Source organism: Morus notabilis, unplaced genomic scaffold (genome assembly GCF_000414095.1).
Source record: "Morus notabilis unplaced genomic scaffold, ASM41409v2 Scaffold699, whole genome shotgun sequence".
In the NCBI taxonomy this organism is placed as follows: Eukaryota; Viridiplantae; Streptophyta; class Magnoliopsida; order Rosales; family Moraceae; genus Morus; species Morus notabilis.
The window spans coordinates 197,922-223,028 of record NW_010360714.1 but is presented as its reverse complement, the minus strand read 5'-3'; the positions used below and the strand labels follow the sequence as shown (position 1 = coordinate 223,028).

The 25,107-nt window shown below is 36.6% G+C and overlaps 1 protein-coding gene across 2 annotated transcripts; it reads right to left on the bottom strand.

Annotated features, from left to right (window-relative positions):
* LOC21398035 (protein DDB_G0276689) lies at positions 1 to 23,878 on the bottom strand. 2 transcript variants are annotated; one of them, XM_024165026.1, is made up of 36 exons: positions 22,562 to 23,878; positions 21,036 to 21,180; positions 20,541 to 20,816; positions 20,228 to 20,395; positions 19,911 to 20,126; positions 19,158 to 19,252; positions 18,106 to 18,280; positions 17,274 to 17,698; positions 15,890 to 16,013; positions 15,131 to 15,226; positions 14,968 to 15,039; positions 14,353 to 14,490; positions 13,556 to 13,709; positions 13,105 to 13,472; positions 11,879 to 12,339; positions 11,449 to 11,796; positions 10,564 to 10,788; positions 10,124 to 10,214; positions 9,825 to 9,902; positions 9,339 to 9,629; positions 9,035 to 9,232; positions 8,417 to 8,905; positions 7,838 to 7,999; positions 7,255 to 7,584; positions 7,080 to 7,162; positions 6,802 to 6,906; positions 6,105 to 6,333; positions 5,278 to 5,643; positions 4,726 to 4,827; positions 3,398 to 3,538; positions 2,865 to 2,953; positions 2,455 to 2,537; positions 2,235 to 2,350; positions 1,952 to 2,037; positions 1,285 to 1,384; positions 1 to 547 (listed from the first exon to the last, which is right to left on the bottom strand). In XM_024165026.1, the coding sequence occupies exons 1-36, from the start codon at positions 23,482 to 23,484 to the stop codon at positions 482 to 484; spliced, it is 7,614 nt and encodes a 2,537-aa protein (XP_024020794.1). In that variant the 5' UTR covers positions 23,485 to 23,878; the 3' UTR covers positions 1 to 481. The 2 variants fall into 2 exon arrangements, with proteins under 2 accessions (XP_024020794.1, XP_024020796.1); XM_024165028.1 differs by having other exon boundaries at positions 21,036 to 21,155; positions 22,562 to 22,567.
* Positions 23,879 to 25,107: the final 1,229 nt, after the last annotated feature.

The following is a 25,107-nucleotide window of genomic DNA, read 5'->3' as shown; positions in this document are numbered from 1 at the left end:
TTCTCACTGAAACCCAATGTAGTATTCATTAAAATTTTGATCATTGACAAAATTTTGTTTAAATGTGGACAAAACAAATCATTGAGACGTTACTCATACTCCGTTATGGTACCGTTATTCCTTGCATCCATGCAGTTTCCGCATTACACGTTACTCTGGCACCTTGACAGTCTGAAATTCAGACTCCAACTCCGAGTTAAGCCGGCATGGATTGTTCAGTCTCGAGATGTTCACCTTCGAAGTAGCTTAAACAATTCCAGATATCCGAAACAGTGCTAACAAAAGCAAAAAGATGACTCGCCTTCCTTTTCCAAGCTCGGTGGAAGAGCTGCTCTATTCATAACTAGGTACATATGCTTGTACCATGCTCTGATTAAGATCCATGGCTCCCAAACATCCGAGTCGGAGAAAAAAATTACCGGGAATATGTACATTTTGAGAAGATTAATTTGCAGTAGCCGTAGCTTTGTTGAGCGATGAATCACATGTATTGGGCCAACCATTGTTTACACATATCAAGTACAGGGAGCGCATTTGCATGTAATGCCTGCATCAAAATCACAAACAATGGGTTAAGTAAAAGAATAATTACAAAAGAATAAAATTAGTTTCCTCCCACTAAAGACTAGAAGTGACATTAACGGACAAATGCTTGAAATATGCCAGCTTTAATGAGGCCCGTATCACTAAAATATGATTTGTGGGCCTCTAGTTGGAAGTTGACCGCTTGTGACTAGGACTTCACTAACTCAGAAGCATGATCCTCTAACAGTAAGGCGACCTTTCCCTTCGAAACTTAACCGAGGAATTCAACCATCTTTCTAACGCAGCATTTCATAACTCATTTGGTAAAGCTAATTGGTCCTAAGCAAATCAGGCGCTCTGGCCTGCAACTCACCAGTCGCAGCCACACACATTCCAGACTTCTATAGGCTATGAAGTCCCCTTTTCTAATCAAAAGAGCAAAATAAACACGCACAGAGACACAAAAACCAACATGAAAAAATACAATAAGGCTCTTGACATCATCTCTCAAGGATTTTCCCCTTGGCAAGCATATTGACCTCTGTGCTATTCTCCAAATATTCTGGGTTCCCAGTATTATCTTTCCGTTTATTACCCTCTCAAGCTAAAGCACTTTGCCATCGAGCCTTTTTATATAGGACATAATTCCGTCATTAAGCACCCAAAATCACCAGCTACAAAAGGACCCCACTAAATTTATTGTCAATCCAAGTATTGCTGAGTAAGTAGAAAGGTGAACACTCAATTAAGAAGGAAGACCTGATGAGCTACGTATTGAACATCAGCTACACTTCCACTGCGAGAAGCAATTTGGAATGCACTTTTTAGACGGCCACAGACCACACACGCCAGAACTTTCCTGCATACAAAGGAAGACGAAAACCAAATCTAGCTTCAGTGTAGTTCAAGTTAACTAGGGAAGGAAGAAGAGAAGCAAGCTCGCTCATCTTTGTTAGGGTTTTAACTCCAATGCTTCAAAAAAGTGGTTTATTTCCGATTCTTATTAAAGTTTAATTCCAAGCCTGGTTTGAAATTCATAACCCGGGTTCTTAAACACACACATAGTATTAACTATGTCAACCTTTTTGTATGACAGAAAATCAGCATCTTCACCAACTTTTGAAATTGGTTCCATGCAGCTCTCTTCCTTCAAAGTATGCAAGTGTTGCATGCGAGATAAGAAGGCAGTCTTCTCTCTATTATAACTTAGACGTGCATGCATGATGCATCTGTTGTCTATAAGATATATATACATTTTTTTTTTTTTTTTGCTGAAGATATGTATACATGTATACATAAATAGGAATGCATTATTAAAGTGTGAACGTTTTTGCACACATGTATGATGTACATAAATTTATAGACAATTTATCGAGCAGAAACTCTCAAATTACGTATGGAAACCAACAGCATAAGAGACCATTACCTATGGCTACTAGTCAACATGTCTATGAGACGATCAGGCCGTTCTTTGTGTTTGTTAGCATATACGTTTATTGCAGCTCCCAATACCTACATAATTCAAAAGTCAACAATTCCTTCAGCTGAATTGTGCGTTAAAACAAGCAAATATATACAAGTAAATTTTTGACATCCAAGGTTCAAAGAGCGAATACACATCATTCTCATAAGCGTACAAGGTCTTGAACCAAAAGCATACAAAATTTGAACAATTAAATTCCAAGCTGAAAACAAATAGTGTCATATACCTGATCCCAATCGTCATCATCAATGGTCCCTTTTATGTTTCTAAAGAACTCTGTCAATTGGCTGCCTCTTTTTCTCTCAGCAAGTGATGCGGCTACGCCAGCATATATATCGACGGCTGCAATAAATGAGACATACCAGGATTTAAGAAATAAGAACAGAAACATCGATAAATTGGCACATATGACTCTGTACAGCACATGAAATCGTGTGTTTGGCTACCAGGAAGGTTGAATTCATAAATGACTTGGAAAGCCAAGTCAAAATTCTTTTCCACGAGAGTTTCTGCAATTTTACACCTTCTCCTGCAAAAGAACAAAGATAGAATATCAGTCTCTTGTGTGGCCATACGAAAATCTTTTGGAGGCACTTTATAACAAGGAAGAGTGATAAGTAAGATATTGTGTTAACTTATCCAATAAGATCCAATAAGAATGGCATTGAACTATATATATATATATGTATGTATATATATATATTTACAAAGATATGAAGTCTTTACGTGCTTCATGTAAAAGATATAAAGATGTATAAATGCAAGCTCAAAAAAGTTTCTTTGAGAATTCAATACAAGAGTTCACAAACTTCAAGCACTAGAAAATATGAAATCCTTTTTTAAACTGGCATCAAACCTGAACGTTTCTGGGTCATTTGGATTTCCAAAAAGCGAGTAGTGCCACTGTGGTCCATCAGAATCATTAAAGGATTTCACTACTTCCACCTATATCATAACCGCGTGAACAATGTATTAACAGTTAAAACCACTAGAAGATGTTATAAATTGCGTGGAAAAGAAAGAAAGTCAATTAAATAAGTATGAAACTTGGATCTTTTGATCTCATTTTAAAATAAAATATTTATAGCTGAGCTATGAGTTTCTTCAATAATCAGTATTGTGCCAATATTTATTCAACAACAGAGAGATCAGGAAGTAAACAAAGCTTCCACTTCGGAGCCCAGTTTCAGTAAAATAAAACAGAAAATTTCCCACTAGCATGTGGTGAGAGCTTGCACCATATATCATTTAGAAAGTAAATTTAGTATGTATTTTAAGTGTATTTTTGTTTACCATCAATACTAGCATGTGTACTTTTGTTAGGTATATTAGAATGTTAGGCAAGTATCACAAAGGCATATATGCACCTACACTGACTAATGCCATTACCTGAATTGAAACCCGGGCAGAGAACTTCACGAGCCCTTCTTCAGTGAGCTTCTCAGAGGCACTTTTTCCTCTAACACCCTTTGTAACAAGCTTAGTAGACTCGCCTTTATAACGAGCTGACAATCCTTCATCAAAGTGCATCTACAACCAAAAGATAGATACTTTATGAATAACTCTTTTTAGGGGAAAAAAGAATACACACACACACACACACACACACGTATAAACAGAACTTCCAATTGAAATTCAGAACTTAAAACCTTAAAAACTATGGAGACACAAACAGGCACAAGAAACACAAATGTGCACAACCAAATATTTTATAAGTATTTCGTTAATTAATATGGTACCAGAGTAGGAGGTTCTTAGTTCAAATGAATCAAATCCCCACATCTGTGCTCCAATTTGCCATCGCGTGTTTGGTCTTTAATTTATTTCGGACTTATTATTAAGGACCCGTTTATTTCATATATTCAAACTCAAATCATTGATTCTGCCACAGTGTTTTTCTCATAAAAAATTTGAATTTTAAACGTCATAATCAAGAATCATGGTTTGAATATACCTTCCAAACGGGCCCTAATATACTCATGTATGGGTATCTCCAATCAATGCTTTTTAAGTTGCCCATTATCAAGTTCACACGTAAAGGGGGAACTGTTGGTAATATTATATCAAATGTCCAGCTTCTAATAGCTTAGGGGTTGTTCTTTTGCAACGAAACTCAGAAAAAGTTTGAACTCGAGTTACAATTTTATTCAAGTTCATGTTCTTTTGTAAAATTTGAGTTTGAACTCGAGTTTGGGGCTAAACTCGAGTTCAAGTTTCCCCTTCAACTCGAGTTCGTAAACTCGAACTCAAGGTAATGAACAATATTTTTTCTATTCTGAAAAATGCCATAACTTTTTCGTTTTAATTCTGATTGAGATGATTTTTTTTCTATGTATTCACAACGAAAAGACGAATAAAACCCCACCCATATACCCTATTAAAATTTTTCATCATCATTGAGTTTTTATTAAAATACTATCTAAATACAAATTTAAGTTTTGACCTACCCAAACACAAACTCAAAAAGATTCTCAATTCAAATCATAACTCAAATGTGCACATCCAAACACAAACTCAAATTACAACTTCAACTCAAGATTATCACTCAAGTCACCCTAACTCAAAAATGTAAAAAAACAACCTCTTAATATTTAGGAAAATTGGTACCTAACAGACCCTACACCAAAAGTAAACTAAACCGGAAAATTAAAAGTTATTTTACCTCAGCAAACAAAGATCACTCTACTTTAGAATGGAAGAGGTCTAAAATGACATACCTTGGCGTGTTCCAAATGCTTAATAGCTTCCTCTTGCAAAGCAGAATTTATAAACAATTGAATGCAACAAAGTCCAGCAGCAACATGGTCTTTCTTGATAACCTGAACCGATCATTTATTTATTTATTTATTTGCTTTTTGAAGAAACAAAGCAACTCTTATTAATGGAAAAAAAATATTATTTAGAAGAGGATAGGAGGAAGAAAATTCCTGAAATGATTGGTTAAACAAAACCAGAAAATATAAGTGCAAAAAAAATAAAATAAAATTTTAAGCACCAGTAAGGGCAATTATGGTACTTTCTTTCCCCATCAAAAGAAAAAAAAAAAAAAAGATAAAAAGGAGAAAAAACTAACGAGCATGAAAATCTAGTAATTTTATCTAGAACACTAATGAGAATTAAGGTGCTCACATTGAAAGGATTTTTAGAGGGAGAAAGAAAAAGAAAAGCAGAATGAACGCTAACTGAGGTGCAAGCAAAAATACCAAGAAAGTAAAGGTGCTAAAGTTAAAAAATGACTATCTTCTAAAGCCTACAAGTTAAAATTTCACCTGAAATTTATATAGAAAATTGAAATGCTTATGTGTTTCACAATAGATGCAAATTCGGGCAAGTGCAGCAGCAGTATACTGGTTCACTGCTTCGTCTTGAGGTTCTATAGAGCACATTCTTGCAGATATCACTTCCTCTAGAACAGGCATCGCACCATAGCCAACACACAGATCACACAAATCATCAATGGTTCCATAATCAGTTGCTAAAGGATCTGGTCTTTGAGGTGATGAAGATGAGGTTGCCACCCCTACTGTAGATGGTTGAGGAGGTGGAGGAACAGTATTTGGGGGAAAGAACAACAGGCAAGCATCGCTATATTGTCCGTGCCTAAACATAAAGCTGAGCAAATGTTGTCGTGCATACTGCAAATAAAAACATGTCAGAAGTTCGGATACTAAGAACCTTGACATTAACAAAGCTGTACAAAAGAATTAAATGTTGCATAGGACGTAAGACTGTGACAATGTTGCTCGCAATATGTTAATAAACAAATCTGGTACCCGTAATAACTTTTCACCCATCTAATTATCAGTTGGAAACAAATATCATAAAGTCAAAAATTTTCTACTGTAGAGCAGGTTCTTTCTGACTTTACACATAATTTCCACAACTTGTCTGCCAGTGAATGTCGATGAAAAACAGTGAATACTAGACAAATGACGTACACTAGCTAAAACAGAACAGGGGAAAAAGGCATAGCAGTATCAAGATATCAACTTCTTTTCTTTTTGCTTGAAATCAAGATACCTAAAAAAATAAATAATAAAAAGAAGAAATCAAACTTGAAAAATAAAAAGCACGTAAGCATGAATTTATCACTTACTTCTTGCAAATAGTTTACACACTCAACATATCGAATGCTGTCTAAATTGCTGCGTGGTCCATCTTCAAACTCTGAACTGTATGTGGAATTACTATTGGCAGATTCTTGAGACCGCCTTGATTTCTCAGAACGTGGAAAAGTGGATGGCATGTACAACACATTGAGATATGAATCGGCAGAAAGAGAATCATCTAAGATTGTTGGAGCACTTTTAGCCAAGTGCTCGTACCTGTAGAAGTATAGGTTGCATGTTTTAGATTCTATGCAACAAAAAGCATTGGTTTTTTGTGAGTTTCTTTTACAAGTTTTTTTCTTTTGCAAGTTTCTTAATGGTAAAATGCAATTAGCAGCATTAATATTAGACGTGTACTAGGTCTAGTGTTATGCACAAACACAATATGCCATGCATAATGCTGTTCATATTCCCCTCAGCAACTACATATCCAGAATAAAAAAAAGAAATTGTTGCCCCTAGAGTTGTGGAACAGCCGTAATTCCAGCCGTGCATGTAAGACAATACCAAATTGTGACTTAAATGCATATTCTATACAGCTATGGTGGAGTTTATTGCACAAATTAAAACATCAAAACAATGAGAAACCGCTTACACCTAGCCTGGTCTGCAACCAATATTTACAACTTAAAAAGAATTCCAACATATTACATATGCAAATATACTGAAAGCTACAGATCATACATAGAACGAACAGCTGAAACATCCACTGGAGGACCTCCTTCAATTGTATTTATGATCTCCAGAATGACAGGTCCAGGATCCCCCTTATACAATTGAAGAGCTTGTCTGAAAACCATTGAATGGGAAATAATGAGATATCATTAAGCATCAGTACACGAGAAAAAATGAGGAAAAGAGTAAGGGAGGGAGATTTTTGTGAAACTTAAATTTCAACATCTATGTAGGGTGTTGGAAAATAAGCTTATAAACATCTGAAGCAAATAAAAATTCTAGCATACTTGAACTTTACACGAGCTTGTGTATAGTGCTCCATCTGAATCAAAGCATGGCCCCACGCATTCCATACAGGGAAAACATCAATCTGGCACGCACCCAATATTTCATAGCTCAGTGCAATGCGAAAAATTCAGCAGCAACAACTACAAGTTACAACTGGTTTCAAGTATAATTCACCTTGCACTTTTTGCAAGTATAGACAGCCATACTGTATCGTTCATCCACGATTAACCTGTCGCGGAGACGGGCAGATGACTCTTTATCAGCAATATCATCTAGAGACACAGCAATTCCTGAGCCTAGAAGACTTTGAAGTAGCTCAGCACGTCCTAGCCAGATGTCTGCCTGTGACAAATTTTCTGATAGCTCATCTGTGGACTGACTACCCATGCTAGAACTACCAGCATCCGAAGATGCATCATCAGCATCTCTACTTCTCTCTGAATTACTCGACAAATCACTAACTCCAACAACCTTTCTCAGCAAGGATTTAGCGTAAAGAAGACCCTGAAAATATGTGATGAAGAATAGTAATCCAATGTCATTTACAAAAGAGAAATCCACATTTCATAATTGCACGCCAATTCATGGCTTTCTATTAGAGTTTATCCTTGGAATAAGCTAGGTTTTCACTTTAACAATACTCCCTCCTCTTTGATCCTTTGAATTGGAAGGGAACCTTTATAATGTACAAGTGTTTGGTTCTAGTTTTTAGCTTAATCTCTTAAAAAATAAAAAATAAAAAATAAAAAAAGGATACCTGTACAAATGTTTCAGTGGCATAATATGCACGACCAATTACTTCCATTGACGCATTCTCAGGCAATTGTCGAGAGTTTAACACATTCTTCATCTGATTAACACACAAGTCCATTGCATTCTTGGCAGATACGTTCTCATCAGAACACAGAGAAAGCAGAGCCTAGAAACAGCAGAATCAAAGCTTTAGCAGACCCAGAGTAACATCAATGATCATAACATACAGAAACCACTGATTGCACTGATGTATAAACCTGAGATGCAGTATGCAGTATTGGATTCTCCAGAAAAGATTTCATATTAATGGAACATATTCTTAGAGGATCGATTTTTTGTAGCTTGTTATTTTAAATTAGAACAGAAAAATATGAAACCCGACATCATGGAGCCATTAACAACTATTTATATGAAAAACATGGAAACATAACATAAAAAGAATAGAGGCACTACTGTTGAATCAAGAGTGAAAATGAATGCTTAAACAATATATAAATCTGTGTGCTGCATGTCCATTGTTATGACTGAAATTGGCATCGAAATTACGAATTAAAAAACATTAGCTTAGTTCCACTATTTGTACCTTGAAGAGAGTAATGTCAGGAGCACTTTCATATCGGTGAGATGCACGGACCGAATCATCCTTGATTGGATCACCAGTCAGCATCCACTCTTCAGCAATCAACATATTGGGAAGCCGCTCCTGTCCATCAATAGAACTTGTCGAAACATGTTCCTCTTGAATGCCAGCCATTGCTTCCCAAGCAACTCGTTCAGAGGGGGTCAATCCAGAACTCTTTCTTTTCCTATAGACATCTTTTGGGGCCGGCTTGTCTCCAGTATTTCGTGGACCCCAAGAGAATGCTCTACGAGCCTCCTTTTGCAAGTTGCTTAGACTGCTAGAAAAGGAAGATCTCACAGGTGCACCTGTTCTTGTTTTCTGCTTTGGTCTTGTTCCTGAAATAGATACTCGGTGTTCTCTTGGGGGAGAACTAATATTAACAGCAATTGCTTTAGCCGCATAGGAAATAATTACACTATTGTCTCTCAGTGAAGGAAATTCTTTAAGAATCTGCAACATCCAAAGTGAACATAAAATGATATAAACATCTTTACATGCATGTCAGAGAAAAAATCAAAAGGGCATTGCAATCGACATGGAGCAAAATTAATAAAACAGCATCTAAGATGTTTCTCTAACCAGTGGAGCAGATTGCAGTTGTTTCCTCATCAGCAAAACCTCCAATATCAAGTGAGGATATTCATGCAAGGAAGAACATCTTTGCTGCCAAGGCAATGGCAAGGCAGCCAGCACACGAAGACCTAAGGCCCATGAGTTCAGCCTAGAAACCTCAACGTCAGAGAGATTTCCTTCCCTTCGCTTCAGGAAGAAGTGAACCTTCAAAAAACATAGAACGAAAACATTCGACGAACATGAAATTGAAACTCTAAACCAAGCTCAACTCAGATTTCCAGAAAAGGTGACAGAGTAAAAAGTTAAGTACAAGAAGTTGCTTTGACCGCAAATTAGGCAACAGCTGCATAGCACCCATGGCAACTGGCAGAGCATCATCTGAATCACGTAATGAAGAAAGAAAGCGTGAAGCTTCTGCTGGACCTCCACCACTGAGAGGATCTGCAGTCAAAAGTTTAACAAGTTGCCGGCCCTGCAGTTCTCTCCGCAAATCTATTGATAGTCCTGCACTTTCAGCCACATCTAAGGCAGCTGAAACAGCTCCTTTTTCAGCTAATCTAAGTGCCAAACCCTCAGGATCTTCTTTACACTCAGCTTCAACCTGACATTAATTGACCAAGTAGTGAGCAATGAATTTCTTTCATTGAAATTGGCGTAGTACGAGATGAATTTTTATAGGATAATGACAACATATTAAAAGACATTTTCTAGCAAAAAGGAGAGTGACTTGATATATTGGGGATGAGGGTATGTGTGTAAAATGAATTATAGACAACAAAAAGAAAAGAACTATGACCTCTTGCCAGCTACTATAATGATTGTCTGCACTCCGTATGTGGTTGTACCTCTGCAAAGCTTGTTTCATGTGCACAACCTAATCATCCAAAAGGATCATACCAGAAATAAATAATAATAAAAATGATAATAATAATAGCAATAATAATAATAATAATAATAATAATAATAATAATAATAATAATAATAATAATAATAATAATAAAACTCATCCCAACAAAATGATAGGAATAAGAGTTTTCAGGAAAAAAAGTTAATGCCAACTAATAGTAAGGAACATCCTCGAGAATAAAACAGAACCTCATTCCTAATTGGATCGTTTTGAGGTAGGTGGCAGCTGCACATTGTAAGAACATCCAACGCAGCATCAAGTTCCCATCTATGCATATACCTGGAACAAAAATTTCTCAGAAGTCAAATCTAATACTAATAGTTAGTGGTACTAGCCCTGTCTTAACAAAGTTTATGATCTGACATTAGTTAGTACACGCACAAAGGGATTCAGAAAAGAATAACTCAAAAGCATCTAAACAATGACAACATATTGGAAGATGCAATAGGAGCCAATATAAAGAGATAAAGGAAAGTGATAATATTGTCAAACTCAACTTCAAAAACCGGGATCTTCCACAAGTGTAAGTGACTGCATTGAAGAGACTATTTGTCTTTCAAACTTATCATGTAATTCTAACAACAGTTGCATTCACCATAAAAACGAAGACACCAACCAATTTACTTACTTGAGGGCAAGTCTAGCTGCCAGCCATTTGTCCTTCAAACGCAGGCAGTACTTCCAGCTATTGCTCCAAATGCTATGGCCTCCATAACTTTGAGATTGTCCAGATATTGATTGGTCTTCTTCCCCGCGTTCAATAAGTAGCTGCAGCAATTGATCAGAGGCTCCATTGCGTAGAAACCGGTCAGAGAGCGCAAGAGCATCCATTAGTTTCCCTTCATCAATCAATCTGATAGGAAACAAATAGTAGACTGTCAGTAGTAGTTTGTGAATTTCAGTTGTCATTGTACTTAGAAATATTAATATATTCTACCGTACTTGGAAACTAAAGCATGTAACTTAGATAAAAGCATCAATGTATCCACCAATATACTCCAAGAACGAAAACTCAGACCTAAAAAGCACATTAAACTAAATATCATAATAGTGTCATGTACGTTTACGTCGGTATAAAAAACAATCTTAAATCATGAAATTTTAATAATGCAGATGCAAATAGGGCTTTAAAAAATTGAAACTATAATGAATGGAAGCTAAATGTTGTATTAGTCACTGATACGCTGTGCTAGGAAAAAATAGCATGCAACAAGAGAAGAGTCACCACAGTCTTTACCAACATACTTGTAAATAGAAACAAATAATCAATTCAAAGGTATACAAGTTTCAAACTGTCATTGATGAGTCTTCTACTAGTTTGCTTATGAAATATGAAAATAATTCAGATTGGTATTCATCCTTCTACTAGAACATCTCCAAATATGTAACAATCAATTTTACAGGGAAAACTTTCTGACAACAATTTAACTAAGCAGCAATAAAGCCAAACAAGTTAAACAGTTAACCATCCTTATGAAATAAGAAATGCTGAAGATTTTTGAAATTGTTATACCGTTCTATTGCTTTCTCATAGGGTTCTTCATTCTCCCAATCAAAAGAAAGGAAAACTGAATTATCAAGTTCAGCAACATCAGGTTTTGGGGAATCATTCCAGGATGTCTCAGGAGCTGTGCCATCTTGGCCGTTGACAACTGGCAAATTTGTTGAGATATTGCTGCCACTAACATTTTCATCAACCTCAGACTCGGTATCACTTTCATGCTCACGGAGTCTCTTAATAGCATCTCTAGCTTCAGCTTTAACCTCGTCCCCATCAGCAGTTTGCTTGGCTGTTACTGCAAACTCTGAAACTCGATGTAGGTTAGTCTGCATTTGTATCCATCGGTTTAAAGTCGGGAACCTGTGCAGCATAAAACGTTAAAACTGCGCAATCATTGAATATATTATATTAAAAGATGAACTTCTAGGGATTTTTAATTGACCTCTCGGATTGATCCAGAGCAAACTCATAAAACAAATGGTTTGTATCAGGCGCCTGAAACAATTCACCATGCAGAGAGCTCGACACAAAAGAGGTATTCCCACTGTATAAAATGCTACTCCCAAAAACACATGCTAAAACAGCCCTAACTGGGGAAATTTTAACCAAGTGTTTTACGATATCCAACTGTAGAGGGTATAGAGGGATGCCGGGCAACAGTGATCTGCTATAACAATTAGGCTTTGCACCTTTAGAAGAGGGAGACAGTACTGTATTTTCTGAACCATTCTTATTGCAGGAGGGAAGAACTGGAATGCATGCCCATCCATGACCGGACCGTGGAGGATAAACTGAAGGTACACATGCTGAAATAACTTCATGGACAAAATCAGCACACATAATATCAGCCACCTTGCTAGCAGCATCAGTACTCCCTCGATCAAAGACAAGACGAGTTAAAAGCTGCAAAGCACAACTTATGATGATTTAATTTCATCAAAAGAATTATTAAATTTCATATATGTTTCAACTTGAGCTTACAAACAGCTACTGTTTGAATACAGATATCAAATATGAACAGAATTAGAGTGCATGTAATTTTCTGCAGGGGTCACCTGATCCATAATCCCAAATGGCTTATTTTGCGCACACATACACACACACACACACACAGACAAGACAAAAGTCAAAAAAACAAAGAACAAAAGAAAACACGCGCATACACAATACTACGAAGAATATTTTTGCCCAAATATTATGATGAGTACCATCACAGTACGGTCCATTAACACCGAGAAATGAAACCAAGCTTGTTCCCATGTTAAACTTTTTTGGGGAGAGAGATTAAAAATTAAAAAAAAAAGTTGACATATTTGATCTGAATGGCAGAAGTTCCTCGTAAGGGTTCCACAAGTCTGTACACATAGACCATAATACACCAGTATATTTTGTAAATTCCACCTTAATGCACTAAAAAGTTTTGAGGTTCATACATTGGCCTCAAAGGATGAGCATTGTAAAAGTACTTTATATTCTTCCTTTATGATTTCATGTTTTTACAAATTAGTCAAAAAATTCTTAAAAATAATAAAATAATATGTCTCCAAAGCACTTTCTCTTCAAATAGCCAAAACTTAACTCCAGAAGGCAAGTTGAACCAGAACATCCGCAAGAAAAATAATTGTCATAGCACCAAAGTAGATAACTTAATGAATAAGATAGTCTTACATCCTTGGGCCATTCGTACACAAGTGAGAAAAAGTTGAAGTCGTGAGTTGTATCAGTTCCATCAACTATGTCTCCAATTGCAGCAATATGCAGAATGAATTGTGAAAGATAGGTTGTGGGTTTGTTACTTATTGGACCAAACAATCTCTTCCCAGTCTCCTTTACATCATAATCCACAGGTTGCTCACTAATATCTCCAGTAGCTGAAGGTAAAGCTTTCTGTTTGATAACTCTTAATCCTAGCCCAAGAACCCCATCCTTGTCAAACTCAGAAACTGCCTTCTGATCAGTAGATGGACCTTCCCCTTTAAGAAGATTTGGTTCTGTTTCTTCATCAGCTATAGCTCTTGCAAGATTGTGGAGCTTACCTGCAAAGTCATATAATAAAAACGTCTTAAACGGTAATATTACCATCTGGAATACCCTGAAAGAGAAAGGAAGAAAAGCCTACCACTAAGAAACTGTCGTTTTTCATTGTGAGCATCTTCAATCATCTGATGTAGCATCGCAAGAGCACGTTCCCTTTGCCCCTGTCGTTGGGACTCTTTTGGCGAAGAAATGAAAAGTTCTCCAGTCAAAATATCTTGAAGGGCCAGAGGGTTATCCTAGATAGTAGATTAGAGAGTATGGTTAATAATCATGTAATGCTTCTTGCATAAACCTCACTAGAAGCACTAACAGAAACATTAAAAATTGAGAGAATGGGTCAATATAATGCTCACTGATAAAAAAAACACATGAAGACAAAACTGTACGATACAATTAACAATAGAGTATTTGCTTCATGGAAAACAAGCACTAGAAGAGAAAGCGAAGAGAAAAAGTAAGATGAGGAATTTAGTCCAGTCAATCCCATCAGACATGGCATAATTGAACGTGAACAAGCAATCTACCACTTGTATCTCAACCTGAGGATCAATTTCTTGTCCTCTACAGACATATGACATTCCCAGGCTTAACCGTCCATCTTTTTAAATCTCCTTTGCCACTCTGAACTTACTAAAAACAACAACAACAACAACATAGACCTCAAGATACAAAATTCCAGCAAGCAAACAACCATGCAAACGTCTGAAATTATAAAAAAAAAAAGAGTCTAAAAAGGCAATGTAAGATACAAAATAGAAACTATCACATATTCTTGTTCACATCAGTTAATTTAATAAGTGGATTTCACAAGTCCAACAAATTAAAAGTCAGGACAGCCTTGCTGTACTTGTGAGATTTTTTATTACAAGATCTTATCACCTTATCCAAGAACTCATTTAAACGCTTTAGGACCCTTCGTGAAACAGAAATAACTCCTACTTCAAGGATCTCATCCCAGTATGTGGAGCCTTTCTTTGGGGAGACACCTGGATATATCTCAGATAGCATAACTTGAGCCTGCACAGTACATATACATCAAAATGAACTCAATACTTCAGGAGCAAACCACCAAAAAGCACATATCTAAACCAAAAATAGTGAAGCCTACAAAATTTAAACGGTCCATCAAACAAAGAGAAATCTAAAGTTTCTTTCCAGCACTTGAAATAGGGAACATGCATCAAATAACAATATGTTTTAACTCAAGATTTACCCGAAAAAAATAATAATAATACAACTCAACTAATCAGAATAATCACCAGTGAATACAAAAAACAATAAGCAAGTTTGCTTTTTGCTAACAAACATAAATAATAAACTTATCTAAAAGGATCGTGGGATGGGCTTTGCAGTAAGACAAGTAATGGTAATAGACTGATAGTAAAGTTAATTTCAGTTTAGCTTTAGGTACACTACGCACTGAGCGCTTAAAGGAACTAATGAAATCAAACAAGTATGATCTTCAAGTGCATGCATAAATATATTAAGCATTGCCTGATTGAGAAGCTTCTGAGATATCTTTGCCGACCGTGCTGAAGTTGCAGCAATATCAATACAAAGAAGAATCTGGTGGGACAAACATACAAGATTAGACTGTAACTAAGTTGGAACCACAATGGACTTAGTGGAAACAAGACTACACGATGCAAGAACTTACAGCAGCCAAAGGACCTAACTGGGAGCGCAATGAAGAGAAATCTAAATCTTGCAATGTAGAAGTCCCATCAGCAGCACGAGACACCACATCTTCCACCTGGAAAAACAAAAGGACGTAGCAATTTCATTGAAAACAAAATAAAGGCAGAAATTCTAGTCCAAAAAACTAGACTAAAAATAGGACACTATTTGATGTAAACAAACACAACAATATTATAAATCAAAATGCAGTAAAAGGCCATGTTCACTATCGATGATGACTCAGAAGTATTACAACTCCACCAGATAAAATCAAATAAACAGCATACTCCCGAGAGAAAAAAACGTGCGCGCGCGCGCACACACATTTTTTGGACAGCTTTAGTGCAATATCTGCATCATACTGTTAAGACGATAAAACCTAGCCTTGTTCCGCCTATTGAAGCACAAGCATTTGTAAGAATTTGCAATGCGCTCATAGGATGCAAAAATTAAAGTCTCTCATCCACAACCATATTTCTTCTAAACTCCACTTATATGCCAGTCCATCCTTAATATGAATTTACAATCCTAAACTGAACGGGTAAAGTCAGCCATGAGCCCTTCATTAGTCAGATATTTTGTATGTTTCGAGTATAATTGGTAGCATGGACAAGCAGAACTAGACTAGTTACACTAAAAAGAAGAAGGGATAGATAATTGGTAGAATGGACAATATACAAAAATAATTAAACACAAAAAAAAAAACGGTGGTTATAGGTTATTTCGATCTGATTCATACAGATGCTCTTCTGACAGCATTATCCACCCACTCAGCTAACTCCAGGGTGGCTTTGTCCTCTGCAGATAGTGAAAATCGATGGACTGCCTCCTCTCCAATGTCATACTTCGCTCTTTGCATGCAACTACATAATAGTTAAAATAAAAAACCTAGTAAGATTTGGCCTGTTATAGAATTTTGTCAACATCTAAAATAAATAACTGAGAACAGAACCGCATTTTGAAGGAGAATAAATGAGATCTCTGCTAATACAACCAAAAAAAATCTAAATTATAATTGGAATCATGCCTATATAATAACAGAAAACTGGGGCATTCAGAAATATTCTTTATTATTATTATTATTATTATTATTACTATTATTATTATTATTATTATTATTAATTTGATAAGAAACGAAAGAATATATTAATAAAAAGGAAAAGAGTATAACAGGGGACAAGGAGTCCACCAGAACAAGAAAACCGAAAACCAAAAACCTAAAAGCACAAAATTACTGAAGGACTAAATCCCATCCTCCTAACAATCCGAAAAAGAAAAGACATTAAGACTTTTAACTTGAGGAAACCATAAGGCCACCCAAAACTTAATTCTGTCTTAGACTTAGTCAACATCGCCCTCTATGTCCTCAAAAATTTGGTTGTTCCTCTCTAACCAGAGATCCCAAGTGACAATGAGAACTAAATCCAATCCTTGTAACAAATCCAAAACAGAAAAGGCATTAAGGCTTTGAACTTGAGGAACCCACAAGGCCACCCAAAACTTAATTCTATCCCAGACATCGATAACATCGCCCTCTATGTCCTCAAAAATGTGGTTGTTCCTCTCTAACCAGAGAGCCCAAGTGACAGTGAGATTATTATTATTACTGTTATTGTTGTTGTTGTTGTTGGTTATTATACAAGGCAAGATTGGACGCACAACCTCCCCAAAGCCCCACCCCACCCAAAACCCCAATGCCACTAGACCAAACGGTCTTAAGCAAGGGCACAAGGAAATTCATCTCATCAGTAATAGTAAGGTGCAAGAAAATAATGATCATCATACAATAAATAACACAGATAACTGTAAATCAAACTCATAGACAATTTGGATAGAAAGAAATGCTAGAATTTTTTAAGAAAAAAAAACAGGTTTTGAGACGGCAAAATTTCAAGCTTTTTTGTGGCCATCACGGATAAGGATTTTCCATTTTCTGGGATTGTCCTTAACTGGAAGAATGTTACAGGGTTTTAAGTGTCATGCTGACTTTTCATTGCATTTTTTATTTTCTTATGCTCTGTCCTTTTATGTTTACTGAAGATTCTTTATCCTCTTTCCTTTGTATTTGATTAACGATCAACGAAAGAAAGTTTACTTGTCAAAAATAAATAAATCAAACTCACAGGTTAAGTAGTTTAGATGGGGCCGCACGTAGTACGGTCAATGCCTCCTTCCATCTCCACTGGCGCTCAGCTAATGGAAGAAGACGCTGCAAAATTGACAATCGCCATCGCCACTCCTCAATGAAATGGTTAGCCAGTGATATTCTCCACTCTAATGCTTGTCTTCCAGTTGACGTTAAACCATCACTCTGAGCATGCTGTAGTTCACTTATAGTTGAAGGAACATTATTACGATGCAATATATCAAGTAGCAGTCCCACGAAAGATATAACCAATTTGTTTCCCCCTTCAGATGGGAGATCAGTATGTTCCCATACACAAGTACGTGTTGACTCAGTAGAGCTCCGAGAAGAAATGCAATGCGCCGAATTAAGAGAAAGACCATCCATATGCAAGAGTGAGATTGCAACATTCACCACCATTATCTGCATTATTGAACAGACCAAATAGCACTCAGATAGTTGGTATTTTAGAAAGTAAATAAAACAAGCAGACTAAACTTTAAAATTGGAAACTTCAGTTAAGAGTTTAGATAATCTAGACTAATATAACAATTTAGCACAAGGTGCTTAAATGAAGACCATATCAGTCTTATTAAGTTCCTATTGAACAAATTCGATATCACAGAAACATTTGAATTTAAGAACAGCAAAGTGATAAGAATAAAGTTTAAAGTTAATGGCATTAATTTAAGAGTTTACATAAGCTTTATTAAGATATAAATCAAGCTCAAATGTGCTTAAAAGAATTCTAACGTAAGCCCCTTTTAGCATTGGTTGTTTCAACAATTTTCATTTAGTATCCTACAGATCGCACAGTGTTTTCAGTTGACCTTGCGTGGAATATTAGTGATAGCCTCCAAGTGGCTCTGCAGATCTTTCAAAAAACAAAAGGGCTCCGGATGACGACTTTCTATTTCACTATCCATGCTCCTTTCCATTGCTCGAAGTGCAAGAACTGCTGATTCCAGAGCATAACGCATGTGCATAAGTTCAATATCCTGCATCCTATCAAGAAAACAAAAAGGAGAAAGGAACTTACATCATTATATCCGTGACAGTAAGACAACCAAGCTTGAATGATAAAATCTAAGCTACACATGCTCAAATTCCAAAAGTGGGTCATGGTCTCATGGAAATGCCCTATATTCTTATAACCGTGGTGTCCGAGAATTTGCCCCGATTAATCCACAGGATCCATGCGAAGCGCCCCCTCCACATGGATCGGGTAAATCTCGGGCCTTTAGCCCGCAGCATGGCCCCAAGTAATTGATAGCACTCAATGAGAATCGAAGCTTAGACCTAATGCTTCCTGAGGCACTAAGTCCAAGTGATTCACCACTGAGCCGTGGATATACCAAAAATCAACTCATATCACCCAAAAATGTATAACAGATGAAGCATGCACAACCAGCACTGGAATAAGTACGTTAGTAACAAGAGGATAAATCATTTCCTTTATTGGACACATCTGTTTGCAATAACCAACCATCCCGACTAAAACCATAACAACAAGGTCAAGGTGATTACTACATGGTTAATTATGCAAAAGCCCAACCAGACAACCAGAAAATCCATCCCAGAACACGCTAATTTATAAAATATGGAATCATCAAAAAATTATGAAAAATAGATGTTTATCTGATATAAAGTGAAGAGCAAACAAAAAGACAACCAGCAGCAACCAATGAGTAATAGTGGCCACGCCTACTATAGATCCAGACATGCACCTCATCATTTTTTCTTAGTTGTCGTGAACTTGTAGCACTTCCCTTCTAGAACATGAGTTCTTTACATATTCAGGATAACATGATGAAATGATAATGAATAATTAAAAAGTAAAGCAGCACCTCATGCCTATGACTAATGATATTATCATACACACCTCTTCCAGGCTGCTATGTCAGAAGCAATTGGCTGCATGCTGATCAATTTAATAGCATCCTGGAATTCGATGCTAGGCACGACATCAAACAAAACCTACAAAATGCATCTTGTCACAATTTAGCATTCTAAAAAAAGCCTGTGTTCAAATAAGGCACTGCATCAAACATTCTTGTAGTACTGTGGCAACAAATTCTGAGAATACTTCCCAAAATGATTATATAAATTTAAAAACGTTCAAATATAATAGTCGTCTGATAAAGTTCTAGATTTGTCTTAATAAAAACCAATAAATTTCTAATTACTACCCGTTAGTAAGTATTATGCAAGAGTTGAGCGCAACCAGAAGAATTTTCCCGTTAACTTCTTTTCTTAACATGGCTGCTACCCCTATTAGTCATTACAAACTTCTTTCCTTGGTAAAATAACAAAGTGGAGATAACGGATTCTTCTTGGATCATAAGATCAAAAAACAAAAAAGGGGGTAAATTACAAAATCATCCCCCGTTATTTAACTTCTTGCTGATTTTGACCATCTTGGCATTTGATTATAAAACATATCACCTTTGGATGGTAATCTTAATTTCAATCTGCGTCCCTATATGGTCTCATTTAATTTAAATAAATAAACAAAACCCTTGACCCACGTTGGCAAAATGGAAAGCTAACAAAAAGGATGGTCATAGAAAGGCAGAAACTGAGATTAATCACGATGTGTATCCTTTTCTAACACAAAAAAACACCACAATCTTACCCGAAGAGGACTTTGAACCGAAAGTCTTTCCAACACAAAGTTTTCAACAAAAGGGTCTAATTGAGCATCTTCACTTCCAAATGATACTTGTTCTTTTCCAGATAATATTAATGAAAACTTTGAATTCCATAATCGACCAGAATTGACACAGGCAACAAAGGAGGCAAGATCAAGCTGATAACACAAAGAATCACAGAGATGTTCCACGCAAGATATCTGTCAAAAAAATAAAAAACACATAAACTCGTCTATTTTCTGTCAACAGATAACAATTTAAGACCATAAACTACAACACTTCTGTAGTAAAGGAGTACTACCTCATCCGATTGGCTAACATAAAGAGAAGACTCTTCCAGCCGAAGTACTTGTGACTTACTCGTCCAAAGAAGTTGCATTAATTTCCTTCGTGCGGCAGTCTTTCCAGATAACGAATCCCAACCCATGGCAGCTACCAGAGGCTGAAGTCGGGGAAACAGTGAAAGAATCTGCCACATAGGATGACGAGAAAGGTTTTTCAATGAAAACTATGAGTGACGTAGTATTGTAAAATGAAATGATCAGCTCACAAGATGGTCAGAACTATCAAAATCATACTCACATATTCAATTAAACATAAAACTTGACACATACATTGCTAGCTTCTTGAAGTTGCTCCCTCCTTACAGCAGACAGGGCAGTATCCATGACACATTCAAAAACATGTTTTCCAGACACACGAGCATAATGGTACATGTCTCTCGTACAAGAACTGACTGCATTGGTTAGGGACGAGGTTCTGTCAAAATCTGAATCAAGTTCCAACTCTACAACATATCTCTGGAAACATTCAAGAGGTGGTGGAATCTGGTTGTTGTCAAGAGATCTATGTGACTCTATCTCTTCCCGAAGCAACTCATCCTGAAGAACCTGCAAAAATCAACTACCCAAAAATCAACTACCCATTCATAATAGCCCCCCTTACAATACAAGTATTCACATCCATATCAAGTTTAAACCTTACAGAATTTATAGTACCTCAGGATGATATAAATTTCTATGTACAATCTTTGTAACATATTTACTAATTCTTAAGAGTCCTTCCATTAAATTTAAGACCTATTCTGGGAAAAATGAAACAAACATTACCTGTAACATCTGACTGAGACGTCTGCACTTTGATGCAAGAGCTGCACCATAAATCATCAGCAACTTTTCTCTCTTGGCATGCCAGGAGTCCCCATATCCCTCCCTTCCCAGAGAAACAACCTTCAGGAGATCCAGTAATATAATGCTGTAAAACATCCAAAGTGAATGCCCAGAGAAAAGGAGGAAACAAAAAAACAAAAAAACAAAAAACATAGAAGGACGCAATGTCTATTTTGAATTTCTAACTGGTAGAAAGAAAGAGTAAACAGGAAAACTTTATCCAATGCAACAGTGAACCCAAGATACGAATATCTTTATTCTTTCAATAAATTTTCTGTTTCTTATAAAAATATATATATATATATATATAAATATATATATATGTAATACCTAACGTGTTTATAACATACCTAGCTCAGCTAAATCTACGAAGTTCACAAATGGGATATAGCCATCAAATAACAATTTGCACTCCAACCAGGTATAGGCAATTAAAAGCTAACAAAGCACAAAATAATGTAACAAAAAAACAAAGGATCACTCATCAGGGCATGCCATAGAATATTTTTGACAATCACAGGGGACTTTGCTGTTATTGCAGTCATTCTCATATTTTTACTTATAGAAAACAATAATTTATTTAGACTGAAAAAAATGTTAGTACAATGGAAAAGGAGAACCTGAAGAACATCGTCCAACCAAAATAAAAAATAAATAGAAAATAAAAAATAGACACCATCACACCAATAGAACAAATTCACAACATTCTCCAATACATTACTAAAAGCTCATAGAAAAAGGAAAGAGCTAAAACTCTTTTAAAGCCAACAACAATAAAGAGGCCAAGACAAAATTCTATCTCAAAGGAGCATCTAAACTTTGCTCAAAACTCCCTATCAATAATCACGCTTTGGCCCATAAGCAAAGCTCATTAAAGCTCATTGCCAATGAATATCTCCAATAATGAACTCGACTTGTTGCATGTCAGTGTTTTCAGTATAAGAGTTTCTTGTAAAGATAAAACAGTTACGAAGAAGATGAAGTTTTGAATGGAACGCTCGTAATACAAAATTGAACCTCATAGTCTTGGACTTGTACACATCACTATTCAACAGTACAAAAGGGACAGGGAGCTGTCATACAACAGGAAACTTTCTAACGCGGTATCTCACAATGCATATTCAAAACTCTTCTGTGGTCAGTAATATTGTTGCCTACATCTCATGCGACATCGAAACACCATGAATGCCACACCTAAGAGGCCACCAATGAATGACCTACCATTTCAAATTTTACATAAACAGGAGCTATTATAAGTTATAACTGCCTTCTTATCAATCATACCTAAAGCAAACCAAAACGGCACGGGCCTAGTAGCTAAAAGAGAGTATATAATCTACACCCATTAGTTTTAAATTTTTCCGTTTCTCAAACTTCCTACATATAAACTTCTATAGAGCAACAAAAGAAACACAAATGCTGCAAAAAATCAAAGTCCAACATAGAAGCTAGTTTAACAGGCTTACCGATACTCGGACTCCTCAACTCCGTAATCAAGATTAAGAAAGCGAATGTGCGAAACAGCTTCATTCACATTACCCTCTTTAACACAATCTCTAATGGCGTCTAAATGAGCTAATTGGACACTCCTTTGTATCAAACCAAGAATCTTCACATCCTCTTCTTCTTCCCCAGACGTCTCCACAACCGCATTCCCGTCCCTCCGCGGCATTATTGCTAAACCAGAAGAGTCATAGCCTTCCCAGCCTCTCAATTGCTTCTGTATATTCAAACACAATGCATCAAAAACATCCGAATACTCCCAAATTACCTTCCTCAAGCACACGAATTCGGCTTCCTCGATTGCAATGGCCTGATTCGGAGTATGATTATCGTCATCACCATCGTGTACAACTACATCAGCCTTCAACCTCTTCACTCCCAACTCCAAAATTCTGTCCAAAACTCTGACGGCTCCGTCCCATTCGCCGCTCGCAGCTCTCAAATCGTCGCTTTTATCCTCACTCTTATCCAATAACTCTCCTCTCTCCTCGAAGCTCTCGCTTTCTCTCTCTTTACCGATGCTCTCCAAATCGAAATTCTTCCTCATAGTCTCCGAAACCCGATCGATCAGGTGCTGAACCAGTAACAAAAACTCGGCTCGCAATCGCAGCGTCTCGCGATCGAAGCTCCAAACCGACGAGGCGTTGTCGAATTGTAGAAGCTCGAGAGTCGCCAAGTACGTGAGAAGAGACGGCGACGGACACGAGGAAGACCACAGAACGTTCTCGAACCGGCCGGAGCGAGCGACGATCGTCTGGAGCACGGCGAGGGCAAGCTCGGGGTCCTTGGCTCGTAGAGCGTGGATTATCGCCCTGAGAGGTTCGAATTGGGCGAGGAACAGGTGGTTCGCGGCTAGGCGCGAGAGGATTTCGGTTTCTTTGTCCATTTTTCCCGACAGAAAGTGATGAAGGTAGGGTTTTTCGTGAATTCTCAAGGCATGGATACTTCGTTAAATTGAGCGCTCGGAAACTTGCTTCTGTCACCTTGATCATCAGTTGATAGATGTGCGTTTGGTTCTCGGGAAAATTGAGCTCGAAACGGTTTTTCTTCGCTTGCGAGTGAGAAATTTTGGATTGAAACTTGGAGAGTTCGAGAAGAAGATTGGCTGAGTGGGAAAATCGAATGTCTGAACAGGACTGTTAGTTTCTCAGGAAAATGGATCGAAAAGGAAAGAATGATGGAACAACGACATCTTTCGACTGAAACTGGAAGAAAACATAAATGACAACAAACGACAATTATTCTCTCGTCGTTTCTTCAGCCATGGGGTCGTTATTATCTCTTCCTCCTAAGGTCCCCTTTCCTTTCCCCTTCTTTCTCTGCCCTTTTTATACGGGACTTTTTCAGCCAGTAACCTCCGATTGAAACACCTTCTGACTATAGTCCCCCTTATAAAAATTAATTCCTTTTTCATTTATTTTCCTTCTGTTATCAAAGCAAAAGACTAAATTACCCTTGATAAGAACGATCTTATCGGTCGAAAAATAATCCGCTCGGTCAGAATTTTACTAAATGCATATCATATGATACTTTGAAATAATTATTAATGTAACACTATAATATCAAACAATTTGACTGAGTACACGATTAGATGGTCAGAAAAAATCGAATAGATCTTTCTAGAATCTTATTCATGCATTGAAGCTTCATTTAGTTGATTATTCATCTATATTTCATCTCTTTTTTTTTTCCGTAGTCCTTTTAATTACGTTGGTGAGCATACTATCAAAGAGAAAAGTGAATAGGTCATTGACTTGGATAATATAGTTGGAATTATACTCGTTTTCATCTGGCTTTGCATATTGGGAGTAGTCAAAGTGCACATATTGAGATTGGTTTTTTTATAACTTCATTCAAAGATAATCCCCGGAATTCGTTTAAATTTAATTGTGGAACTAAGTTTCAAATCATTATATTTAGGTTTTCTTATTTCTCCAAATATTCAGAAACACTTTTTTATCATAATTATGGAAATAATTTTGACTAGTGAGAATGGTCAGAACGGTCAGAAAACATAATAAGCAGGAAATTTTTTTTTATTGCGTAGATTAGTACCGGTCGAAAAAGGTAGAAAGTTTAGTGTAATTGTTGTTTTTTTTCTAGCTGCGCAGATCAATACTGGTTAGAACAGTCGGAAAATTAACACCGAGTGGAGTGGTCTTCGATCAGAAAATAAAAATCTCTGATATGCACAGTTAAATTGTTCTGACCATATCTGATTGTGCATAATGATGGCCTATCCTTAAAGCAGATCTTCTTAGAGCGCTGACTGATCCTTGAACTTTGAAGCATACCAATCATTTAATTGACTATTGTGTCGTGGTCACTCAAATGTATGGAAAAACATAAAGTTAAAATTTTCAAATTAATGCGGATTTAATATAATCTTAGTATGAAAATACAACTCGATGTTATTGAGAATATAATGCTACATTGGTATGTGACAATAATGCATGGTCACGCAAATCTATGAAATTATTGTATATTAATCTAATTGTATGATGTTGAT

What these genes read in the sequence shown, in the direction of transcription:
- LOC21398035 (XM_024165026.1), bottom strand. Translation starts at nt 23,484, where the DNA reads ATGGACAAAGAAACCGAAATCCTCTCGCGCCTAGCCGCGAACCACCTG. An exon ending in ATGATGACGATTGGGATCAG is followed by an intron (nt 2,038 to 2,234) that starts GTATATGACACT and finishes TGAATTATGTAG; the next exon opens with GTATTGGGAGCTGCAATAAA. An exon ending in TTCAATACGTAGCTCATCAG is followed by an intron (nt 548 to 1,284) that starts GTCTTCCTTCTT and finishes ATTTTGATGCAG; the next exon opens with GCATTACATGCAAATGCGCT.